The 12,688-nt window shown below is 33.8% G+C and overlaps 2 protein-coding genes across 2 annotated transcripts; one reads left to right on the forward strand and one right to left on the reverse strand.

Annotated features, from left to right (window-relative positions):
- Nucleotides 1–369: 369 nt before the first annotated feature.
- LOC18040776 (GDP-mannose 3,5-epimerase 1) lies at nucleotides 370–3,639 on the forward strand. Its single transcript, XM_006432870.2, has 6 exons — nucleotides 370–474; nucleotides 1,159–1,660; nucleotides 1,763–1,892; nucleotides 1,982–2,114; nucleotides 2,707–2,914; nucleotides 3,142–3,639. Exons 2-6 carry the CDS (start codon nucleotides 1,160–1,162, stop codon nucleotides 3,295–3,297), a joined length of 1,128 nt encoding a protein of 375 aa, XP_006432933.1. The 5' UTR covers nucleotides 370–474; nucleotide 1,159; the 3' UTR covers nucleotides 3,298–3,639.
- Nucleotides 3,640–7,558: 3,919 nt separating this feature from the next.
- Nucleotides 7,559–10,684, reverse strand: LOC18040380. Its single transcript, XM_006432872.2, has 4 exons — nucleotides 10,238–10,684; nucleotides 9,912–10,106; nucleotides 8,818–8,999; nucleotides 7,559–8,216 (listed from the first exon to the last, which is right to left on the reverse strand). The coding sequence occupies exons 1-4, from the start codon at nucleotides 10,536–10,538 to the stop codon at nucleotides 7,902–7,904; spliced, it is 993 nt and encodes a 330-aa protein (XP_006432935.1). The 5' UTR covers nucleotides 10,539–10,684; the 3' UTR covers nucleotides 7,559–7,901.
- Between the last annotated feature and the right edge of the window lie 2,004 nt (nucleotides 10,685–12,688).

Genomic DNA, 12,688 nt, shown 5'->3' on the forward strand with positions numbered 1-12,688 from the left:
ATAAAAGCCTAGTTTGATAATATAAATTTTAAAAAGCGGAAATTTTGTTGTCAAAATATAAATAACAATATTATAAACATTGACTTAAAAAATGAGACATATCAACCACTCAAAAATACTCAATCAAACAGTGTTTTGTTATAAAGAGAATTATTTATTGAACTGTAAAATAGATTAGTAAAAATATTATCATTAAATGGATACAGCGTTTTTCTAATACATTGACTAAAATAGTAAAATAAATTATATATTATATAGTAAAATAATAATAATAATAATAAAGCTATTTTTTTTTTAATAAAAACCTGTGGCTTTATTTTGACAGCTCTAGCTGGGTCTATTAGTCAGTCTATATATAGCAGGTGAAGCGTTATAGGCGCTCCATTCAATCTTTAATTCTTCCAAAGCCAGCCATTCTCCTCCTCCTTTATCTTCTCCTCTTCATTAAACTCTCAAAGTTCAGGTGTTTTTCAGGTAACAAAGAAAAAGGAAAATCCCCATCTTGGGCATTGGCTCTGCTTACTCTGTTTCAGTGCTCTGTTTTTTTAAGGCTTTTTATTTGCTTTCCACATGTTTTCCTTTTGATTTTGCTGCCTGAATTTTTCTGGGTATGTTTTAAATTGTCTGTTTAGAGGAAGTATGGCCCTGCATTTGTAGAGATCCTCTGTTTTCTTCTTTGTAGTTTTTGTTCTTTGCCTGCTTTGCTTAATTCTTGTGTGGTTGTTTTGTTTCTAGGTTGTTACTTACAGTGATGCAGGAGTAGAACAGTTGCAAATCTGGGAGATTTTTATTTGTTCATAGTTTCCCAAATATTTGTTACTTAACTGATTGTTTCGTATTTGTATTTGTTCATAGATTTGCATTTATTCTATCCATGTTAGCATATTAACATATGCATGAATATTAGGTATTAACTTTCTTTAAGTAGTCTATTTCATGAATAATGGTAATTCTCTTTGCAAAAATTGCCTTTGGCCTTCTTGTTGGTTTTGCGTTATTCCATTAATTTTGGCCATTGCATGAAACTTTAATTCCTTTTGGTTCTTGTGCATGCATCATTCTTGTTGGATTTGTTCTTTGATTGAAACACCAAATAATCTTGATCCACTTGTGCTTATAAACTCTTTGTATTTTGTCTGACTAATTCGAATCCTGCAGAATGGGAAGTACTGAAGGAACCTATGGTGCATACACCTATGAGGAGCTTGAGAGGGAACCTTACTGGCCTTCCGAGAAGCTCCGAATTTCTGTCACTGGGGCAGGTGGTTTTATTGCCTCCCACATTGCTCGGCGTCTGAAGAGTGAAGGCCATTACATTATTGCTTCTGACTGGAAGAAGAATGAGCACATGACTGAGGATATGTTCTGTCATGAATTCCACCTTGTTGACCTTAGGGTCATGGACAATTGCTTGAAAGTTACTAAGGGGGTTGACCATGTGTTTAACCTTGCTGCTGATATGGGTGGTATGGGCTTTATTCAGTCCAACCACTCTGTCATCATGTATAACAATACCATGATCAGCTTCAACATGCTTGAGGCTTCTAGGATCAGTGGAGTAAAGAGGTTTTTCTATGCCTCTAGTGCCTGCATCTATCCCGAATTTAAGCAGCTGGAAACTAACGTAAGCTTGAAGGAGTCTGATGCCTGGCCCGCTGAGGTTTGTTACTTTTTAGTGGTTAACAATTTGGAATCTTCTATTATTTTTTATTTTTGAATATCGGACACTCTAATGCTTTTCATATTTCCACTTGGATTTTAGCCTCAAGATGCTTATGGCTTGGAGAAGCTTGCAAGTGAGGAGTTGTGTAAGCACTACACGAAAGACTTTGGAATTGAGTGTCGTGTTGGAAGATTCCACAATATTTATGGGCCTTTTGGAACATGGAAAGGTATGTTCTTTTTGTAAATCGAAGTTTACATCTATGGATGTTTTGTCATCTTCTATGTTATATTAAATTGTCGTTATGTGTTCTCATAGGTGGAAGGGAAAAAGCTCCTGCTGCTTTTTGCCGAAAGGCTCTTACTTCAACTGACAAGTTTGAGATGTGGGGAGATGGACTTCAAACTCGATCTTTCACCTTCATTGATGAATGTGTTGAAGGTGTGCTCAGGTTAGCAATTGCTGGTTTTGTTGCTAATCTGTCCGAAGCTCACATTTTCTTTGTTGAGGTTTCTCGGTGTCATGCAGTAGGGGATCGTATTGATTGTAGTGTTTCCCTGTCTGAAAAATTCCTCTAGATTTGTCGAGTTTTAGAGATCAACACAATGTTGAACTGCATGAGTTGACTCAGATTTATGTATGATGCAAACGTGGTAAAATATTCGCTAAATGTGTTAAAAAGGCAAGTGTCTTCTAGATTGCTTTCTTGGTGGTTAGAGACCGGAGTGTGGAGGATGGCCATGTTTCTTAAATTATCTCATGAACCACAACTGGGAAGTCGTGGGAAATAAATAATTCTTTCTCAATGAGAAAGGAAAGAGGCTTTAATGTGTTGTCTTTTTTGTGTAAAATGTTGTAGCTAGGAATTGTGATTAGTACGTTACACTGTACTAGCCTAACATGGAGACCATAATAAAGTATATCTATTTTGTGTTTTAACATGAGATTCAAATTGAAATCAGATTGTTTGACTACTTTCTCATTTTGGAGTTTCTGTTTCAGCTCCTGTAATTGATGTACTATTTTGAATTTAATATCTGTAGATTGACGAAGTCAGACTTCCGTGAGCCAGTGAACATTGGTAGTGATGAGATGGTTAGCATGAACGAGATGGCTGAGATTGTTCTTAGCTTTGAGGACAAGAAGCTACCTATCCACCACATTCCTGGCCCTGAGGGTGTCCGTGGTCGTAATTCAGACAACACACTGATCAAAGAGAAGCTTGGTTGGGCACCATCCATGAAGTTGAAGGTACTGAATTAATGAATTCTCCTCGTCTTGGTAGCAAATTGCTTTGTTGCTTCTAGTTCAGTATAATTTTGGTTACTTCTACACAGTAGAATATTAATGTGGGAAGTTTTTTGGTCTACAAGAATTAAGAACTAAATACTTGTCTTTTTGTCATTTTGGATCGGTCACATCATTTAGCATTGCATCTTCCTATTTTCTTACCGCTGCAAAATCCTAATATTCTGTAGGATGGGCTGAGAATTACGTATTTCTGGATCAAGGAACAGATTGAGAAGGAGAAGACTCAAGGTATTGACCTATCTGTTTATGGATCATCGAAGGTGGTAGGAACTCAAGCACCAGTTCAGTTAGGCTCACTTCGTGCTGCTGATGGCAAAGAATGAAGTGGTTGAGCCATACATCTCTCGTAGTTGCCCTCAGAAAAGCCATGTTTTATTATGCTATTTCTAGCAATCATAATTCCATGTTGTCTTTATGATATAAAGCTATCATTATGAGTTAAAAATTTACTTGTGTGGAGATTTAGGAACGCTTTGAGTTTGGACCATTCTTCAAATTGGTTTCTAGTCTGTACTATGCTGAAGTGTCTGGGAGAAGCTTTTGCGCTCATTGTATTTTACCTAGCTTTTCAGTGGAGGCTGCTACAGTAGGATGATATAAGAGCATTTCCCTTTTGTGTATTATTTGTCGGTTTGAAATAAAAATAATTTCAATTTTATTTCCAAGTTGTTTCTGAATTTTCTTTAGCCGATGTGATCTGCTTATGTTTTGGTTGCTCACAGTGGGTTTCTTATAAAACACAGTAACTGTCATTTGAATTCTGGATATCATACATATAAGCTGATTTTTACTCAGCACATGGCACAGCATGGTTGAAAAGTTATATTTGGTGATGATTGATAGTTACAATTAACAAAGCTTAAGTTGTCTCTGATAGCTGGTTATATGATAGAACTTAGAAGCTTTTTGCTTATCTTGCATCATATAGTTCAGGGAAATACCTGCTTATCTTGATTGATGGTTGGCCTCTTGATCTTGTGGTCCCTTGATGGTAATGGATTATACTGGAAATATTTTAGATGTGTTTAGTGACTCACTGGAATCACATCCGTCATCAGTTTTAATTTCTCCACTGAGACCTGCTGCACATTGTTAGAGTCGTGCATCAATCCATCATAATGGATATTCTCTCATGATATTCCCAGACAGTGGTGTTACTCCTCTCTTATCTTCATTCTGCATTCCTTGGTTTTGATTTGCAAATGTGGAAGCTAAGTGGGGTTTGTTCCAGAATTGATATTAGCTTCCATCCTTTAGGCTTTGCTCAATTGCCATTGTTTCAAGCTGGTGATGGTACCACTACCTTATGCTTATAGTCGGCGTGCATTTATCATACATTTGAGTGATTCTTCCTGTTTAAAATGTGATTTTAAACTATTTAGAAGCGCTTTTATTTAGCTTTGTATGCCAAACACAGTTGGTTTATGATACTCCTACTCGTAGGCTTTGCTGAAGTTGAGTTGCGTACACTGAATTCATCATACATTTTAGTGATTCTTCCTCTTAAAAAAGCAATTTTAAACTATCTAGAAGTGCTTTTTTTATAGTTTTGCATGCCAAACACAGCTGGATCTATGATACTCTACTCATTCGAGTGCTTTTGAGCCTTTTATGTCCTCGTCTATGGGGAAAAAAGTGCTTTTAAGTATAGTGCCACTAATTAATGTGGCATGATTCTTGATGGTGAAAGTTGATGACGATTGGATTTGGATTTCAGATTCTATGGCTCAAATTGCAGGGGGATCCCGGGATGGCATCTAACGTGGCTGAATTTATAAAAGGCTCAAATTGAGAAAAAACATGGCAACCCCATCTTCTTACGTGGCCCAAAAAATAGCTGTAAAAAAGTACTAAATGTAGTAACATACACGCACTTTTGTTTATTGCCATTACTTTTTAAAGACTTCGATGGCGACTCAGCGTGCGACGATTGGCTTCTGGCCACCGGGCGGTGGGGGCTTGCTTACTAGCAAGTTGGTTCTTTCCTAAAAGCCTTTTCGTATTCAGCTTTGGTGTGACGTTATGGGGCATGTGGCACATGGTGAGCCCTCTAATGTTTTGTCATTGTAATTCAAACAATTAGTGGAGATGTATTTGGTATTTTTATTAAAATTCTGATCAAGAGCAAACGTCTATATAAGAGATGACAATAGACATCGTCCACAGTAGATTTGGTATTGTCAAACTCATACCTACACAAAATTTAAATTATTAAATTCACTCGTAACCTGTTGTGAATTTTAATTTTTTTTAAGAAAATTCACCTGCTGCGGGTTTTGACAATTACCAAATTCGCGATGGTATTCGGCTGATTTTTTGTGAGTTTTTACATTTAAAATTACAAAAGTTCAATATGTAAATTTTTAATAACGATTTAGAAATCCACATAACATACTCAATTCTAAATTTAATCAAAATAAATAGAAAATTAAAATTCCAACATCAATCCAACACAAATTCTCAAATTTAAGTCTAAAATACACAAATCCATAAAAAAAAAAATCATAAATTAGTATCTCAACATAACAATTATCATTTCATATTATCATTCAACACAAGATCTAAGAGAAAATCTTGATTTTATTCGCCACCATTAGCACCCATCTAACACGATTCCTACAATGATGATTAAATTAATATTTTCTAAAGAACAATACATTTTAGATACTAATTTGAAGAACAAAATTGTAATAATGAAATAATCCATGCATTAAGTTAAAGAATAATAGTCCAGACAAAATTATAATAAGTAAAATTACAATATCTATATAATAATTTATGCATTAAGTTAACAAAAATTCAATCAGAATTACAATAAGTATATTTTTAGATTTAAATATTTTTCTATTAAAATTAAATTAAAAATAATTAAAAAAATCTACGGGTTACCGAATATCCATGCAGGTATCCGTCGGATATTTGGCTAATACCAAATCCACTCGCAATCTAGTGCGAGTTTCAATTTATAATACCAAACCTGTCTGCAACCCACAAAATTACTTGCAATGGTCGAGTTTTGGTGGGTGGGTTTAGACAGATTTACGGGTTTGTGAATACCATTGTCATCCCTAGTCTATACCATTTAAAATATTAACTCGATGTTCTATAATGACTTAAAATATTTTTTTAATGTCATTGTGTTACAAAACTCTGAATTCACGTTTTAAAATAAACGGAAATCTGTTTTTGAGAAATACTCATTTTTCCAAAGAGTTCGTATTAATGTTGAACATTCAAGGTTCAAATTTTTATAGGATGTTTAAGATCACATGGTCTTGTTTGCAAGGGCATTGGCTTTATCTTTGCATAAGGCACCGTTGAGAAACAACAAAAAGCTTGTGGGGCAATGATTGTGAAGGAATCTTACTACAAACACGGTGACCACATCCTTCGACAAGAGTAGTGATTATGTTTTCCTTGTTCATGTGTCGAGGGTTGTGGCACGACTGTTTTAACCTATTCAATTATGTTAAATAAATCCTAAGTTCCGTTTCTGCCAGTGAACCTGAAGATCAACTCTTTTGACCATTCGGAGATAAGTTTTAGAGATGTTCGCGGATCGGATTTTATGGATTAGACATCAATATAACTCCGATCCACGATTTTACGGATTATAAATTTTTAATCCAATCCAATTCACGGATGAGTGAAACTCAATCCAAATCCAATCCATATGTCTGCGGATCAAATGCGGATTTGACCCAATTCATATCCAATCCACCATTTGGCGGATTGATTTGCGAATTAAAATTTTTAATTTTGTCCAATCCACAAAGTAATTAAATTTAAAAATCTAATATAAAAATAATTTATTAAATTAAAAAAATCTAATGTAAAAATGATTTTACTACCAATAAAATTCAAAATTAAACAAGATTTAAATGAATTAATTGTTTAAATAAATCTAGAATAATACATTTAAAATTTCAAAATATAACACACTGAAAAAAAAATTCATTTGTTTAGATCAATACATGGAAATTAACTAAAATTATGAATTTAAATGTTGAAACTTTAGAGTTTGGATATAACAGGAAGAAATTAAAAAACTTAAAGAGTTTGAAAAGAAAGTAACAAATTAAACTTAATTATCTCAACTGGTGAAGTGAAACAGTGATGGCTTGTGTGTGCGGTGGGGTAGAGATTTGGTGTTACATGCCAAAATCTTTTGTTTGGCTTAGGGTTTTTGTTTTGCTTTAGAATTTTTAATGTTTAAGGAGCTATATTTTCTTATTTAATTGTTCAAATATTTAATTATTTTTATTTTATATTGTTATCGAATAAGATATAATATTGTGTTAATTAACCATACTTTAATTAATTAATTTATTAGTAAGTAGCATTGCTACATTTATGAGTTCTATTTTTTAATTAAATAAATACTTTTTTTTTTTGCAAATTCACGAATTTTTACAGATTTACAGAAGTAAATCCATATCCAATCTATCGACTGCGGATTTTTAAATTTTTAATTCAATCCGATCCACGGATTGGATTTTCACGGATCGGATTTTTGCGGATCGGACGGATTGAACGGATCGGATTGGATTCTGAACACCCCTAATAAGCTTACAAGAAAGGGTTTATGCAAAAAATATCACCCTTGTTCTGAACATTAATAGGCTTTTAGTATCTGAAATCCCTCCAAGATGCTTCTTATCTACCATTCTAATCCGAAAACACTTAACAGTAAAAAGCTTAAATGTACCGCATACAACCACATAAAGGTCCCAAATTGCATCATAGATGATACATAGATATATGGTATCACGTAACAGCATTAGTATAAGCTGATGCTTCATTGTAAAGTTCATGTGTTCATATTTGCCTGTGAGGGGTACGTATGAACATAAATCTACGGGTAACATGTAAAACCTTGTAAGGTCAAGCTCTGACAACCATAGAATCAGGCAATACCTACCTTCCCTCAATTTTCAAAATCATGATAAACGGGGTTGGCATCAAGCTGCTCTGCAAATTTCTCCAGAATGTCCTTCACATGTTCCCTAAACTCATCCTCTGTTTCCACAACATTCTTACTGTTATCAGTATCCGCAAATACAGCATCATAAAGAAGAACCACTGCTTCATTGGCTTCTGAAGGCGGCAAGCCAATATCTTTCCAATTTTTCTCAAGGAAGCCCCTGATTATAGTTGTACTCATTCGATCACCCTCCAAGTTTTTCTTTTCCTTTAGCATCTTCTCAATGACACCATTCAGTTGCTTTTCATCTGCCAAAAGCTGCAATATTCCATTGAGAGGTTATTAGTATTAATAAAAAGAGGAATCAAGACTAGAAATGTTAGAAACTTTTCATAGTACTCTTATGGCAGCTAGAATTAACTTCTGACATCTCAAAAGTCCTGAATGATGTCCAAGTATCTATGACGGCCAATGCTCTTTAAAAAGATTGCACATTCTCAAAACTAGAAAGAATCTTGAAACCAAAGTAATATCAACTAGTATATGTCAAATGACTTTAACTGATTATCTCGAATTGTCAGTGTTCCAATAGCCATAACGAATAATTTCTAAATCATTCTTGACACATACTGCAGTAATTTTTTTTTGGTTAAAAATATTCCAGTTGACAGTATATCATTCATTTCTTCAATTCATAATAATAAAAAATTGTATATTTAGTGAACCCAGAATTAGTCACTGTGAGCAAAGATAAATCAATGTGGAAGAACAAATGTGCAATTGTATCAATCTAACATGGGGTCCATTTTCAGTATCATAGAAATTCAAAAAATCATTCTTCATGATTTCTCATCACTCGTACGAGAGTACCAAAACAAGAGAATGATTAATGACACAGGAAAACAAGATGCTGAATTACCATTCGAAGCTTGGAACCATTAATGATCTTGATGTTCTGAATGATGATGATATGCTTCTCAGCCAATGCATCAGCGATATCTTGTAGCACTTGCTGCAGTAATTCAGCGAATTGTGCTTGGCCCAACTCTTCCTCCCCTTCAGCTCCATGTTTCTTCAAGATGTCATTTAGCTGAGGAAATTCTGTCGAATTGACAATTTGCATATCAATTATATCAACTTAAGAACAGTTCTAAGTGATTGATGAAAATAAATTACGCTTTAGCGCAGGATCAAGGATTTGGTGATAGTCATGCTTCTAGGAATTACATAAGAAAACGTGGAATACAAAAACTGATGCAACTCCTACAACCTTAACAAGGAAATCTACTCCACTACCATCACCAAAAGCTCAAGAGTGTTCTCACTTGTGTCAAATACTGAATAGTTATTGTCCCTCGAATCAAACTTTTAGCATTTATACTACCCATCCCTACCCAACAACCCTAACGGGAGTTTAACTTGATCCAAGATCTCTCGTACATCCCCAGGAACCTTACAAGCAAACATAGAAGATAGAACCCACTTTTTAGCAGGGCTTTTCTGAAATAGGAAAGGGAAAACATCTACACCCATTATAAAAAGGGCAACTATCAAATTTATCACCAAAAGTAGATCCTAACCAAATGATGCATTATTCCATAGCATCCCGTATTCAAGAGGTCTATAGTTGATGTTTGCTAAACAAAAATCTTGAATGATATCAAGGAGCTCATAAACAAGGTGCGCAAAAGTAAGCAATATTGAAAAAAAATAAAAATTGGCACTTTCTCGTAGCATTAACTTCTTGTTAGGTTCCACCAACAACTTGTTGATACATAGACAAGAGTTTAAAAAGAAAAAAAAAACTTAATTTTGCAGTTGGAACTAACTACATTATAACAAGAACATTTGATCAAATTACTCATGTATCGGTATAAGATGTCAATGCATATAAGATGTCGATGCATATAAGATGTCAATGCACATGTGAACCTGATCTGCATACAAGCAAAGCAAGAACCCTAGCACATCCAATATATGTACATCACAATTCAGAATGAAAAGGAAATGAACCTGAAAACGGAGGGACACCCAATTCAACTCCCATATGACCAAGCGCATTGCTTATCTCGCCTTTGCAAACCTTGCCCTTATCTTCAGTATCCAGATCAGTGAACAGATTTTCGGCTAACATGGCGAAATCATCTTCATCCTCCAAAAACAACTTCAGTGTGTTCCCATCCAATACGGACACCACTAGCGGATCATCTAAATTTAAAACCCACATAGGAAACAACGTTACACATTCACAGCCAGTTTTAAAATCAATCAAAATTTAGAAAATTTTTATTATTACTTCAACTGAACCAAATACAGTTTAGCAGCAAAAAAACTCATACCTTTGAGTTCATCGGCGATGGCAGTGATGTAATCTGAGGCTAGCCTGGAGGCGTGATCTCTATCAAACTCCTTGATTCTGAAAGTGACGTCATCTTCGGAGCCGGCAATATGTTTTAGAGCGGTTGACTTGAGGTTTTGAGGCAATGAGAGGCCGAAAAGAGAGGAAGATGCTTCGTTTTCAGCGAAATCGAGGAGCTGAGCCCCGGTGACGGTGCTGCCGTCGGAGATGGGGAGGGCGAGGGGATGAGAGAGTGATCGGAGCTGGGTCCCGTCGACGACCGTTAAGCCTCCGGCGGACATTTTGAGTGTTTGATTTTAGAGTTTGAATGGGTCTGTGTTTTTGAGGCTTTAAGACAAGAAACACGACTAAGAAATTGAACCAGTCTTGTCTGAAGGTAGACTTTATTTGATGGGAGCTGCTAAGTTACATTAGCCGTAACTTACAGCTCACGTAGAATTTATTTTCCACAGCCCTGAATTGTTTGAGCAGCAATAATTAAAGGCTTAAAGAAACTAATTTTTGGGTGGATGTATGTTACAGCTAATGTAATATATCAAACTCCTTATTTGATTTGTCACCTAAATTTTTCATTAACTTTTCAAAAATACCATTTATTTTTAAATAATAATAATTTTTCTATTTTCAATTTTTTAACAAGGATAGAAGCACTATTTATACATTTAAAAAAAAATTATGGATATGTCTGGATGATGTATTTATTATTATTATTTCTTTGGGATACATTCTCTTTTTTTTTTGAATTCGGATACATTCAAATATAAGTAAATAAAAACTTATTATTTGATATTTATATTCTTTGAAAAAGATTTCAAGTTAAATAACTTGAAAAATTAAATAGAGGCAACTGAATAACATAAAAATAAATATAATTTTAATTTTTAACTGGTTCTATTCGGTATAACTTTTTCAATAGAGTTTATTTATGTTGATCTTTTACAAGTTGAGTTTTATAAGAAATTATTTGGTTATTATTGAAAACTTTTATTAAAATTTGCACAATTAATTTAATAGACAAGTTTTTAAGGTTATGTTATAAATAAAATAAAATAAGATTGCAAAATAAATAAAAGACATTTAAGATGAAAGCTCTCAAATCTTTATTCCCAAAAAACTCAAATTTTAAACTTTTTTCTAATAAAGATAAAATAGTTTATTTAATCAATTAAAAAAAATTTATTTAATCTTAAAAGCTCGGCTCAAAATACAACTAATTAATACCAAAAATTTTAAAAGAGAACTTTAAGGATCAAATAAGTACTTTTGTCCATTGAATAAGACATACTACGTATGCACTTTTAATTACTTATAAAAAAAGGTTAAAATTTAAGAATAAAACTATCATATATGTTATTTATTTAGAGAAATAATACTTTTAAGTTTCTTTAATTGACAGGACAAATGTTTTCTTTATGTAAAAATTGATACACTAAAAACTTTATGCAAGGGCTAATTTTGACAGTTAAAGATTAAATAACCTATTTAATGCTTGAAATATATAATAAGTTTTGTAGATGTAGAAAAATGATTAGAATCATCAAATATAAGGCAGCAAGAAGACCCAAAATAAAAAATTATATACAAGGGCAAAAAGTAAAAGAAAGCTTGCGTACACTGTACAGTTTAGGCGTGGAAACCGGGGATTTGGTGGGGCCAATGGGGTTACGTCTAGTGGGACCCGTTAAATAGATTTATCGCGTTTGCCGTTCGGGCGTTTACGCGTTTACGACAAATACAGAGTTGATTTTCTTTTATTACGGGATTTAATGGATCCAATCCCATATTATGCAAGCGTGTATGGACCCTACCCGTGGCACTCCTCTTAAAATGACACGTCATCAGAGAGCCAGCAGCAGCAAAGATTCCGCCTCGTCATCAGAATTCCTGCAAATCACCGCTCAGCCTCCAGGACTGCACCAGTGTTGGCATCGAAAGCGTGAAGCAATTGCAATCCCTTGGTTTTCCTGATTCAACACCACTTCAAAAAAAATTATATAAAGATTGTTACCTTATATAATCATATAAGATACATGATTTTTTTATAATTATTTGATGAAAATTTAATAATTGTATAAATATAAAATAATAAAATCATATTATTTCCACGATCATTAAATTTTTATCCAACGATTGTAGAAAAATTATGTATTTTATATGAGTAATTGATTATATAAGATAACTAAAGCCAAATTATATTTAAAGACAAACGACAATTAAACATACTTAAATTTTTTTTAACAGATTACATATGTTCATAAATCATAATTAATTTACATTTTTGGTCTTCTGATTATAATCCAATTGGTCCTGCCACTCCATCTTACTCACCTTCAACCGCAGGCAACAGCTATACCTGATACCTCCCTGAGGCACAACCCAACCACTACAAGTTACGGCGCCGCTTATAATAATATAAATAGAAATATAAACT

This window comes from Citrus clementina, unplaced genomic scaffold (assembly GCF_000493195.1).
Source record: "Citrus clementina cultivar Clemenules unplaced genomic scaffold, Citrus_clementina_v1.0 scaffold_5, whole genome shotgun sequence".
Taxonomy (NCBI): Eukaryota; Viridiplantae; Streptophyta; class Magnoliopsida; order Sapindales; family Rutaceae; genus Citrus; species Citrus x clementina.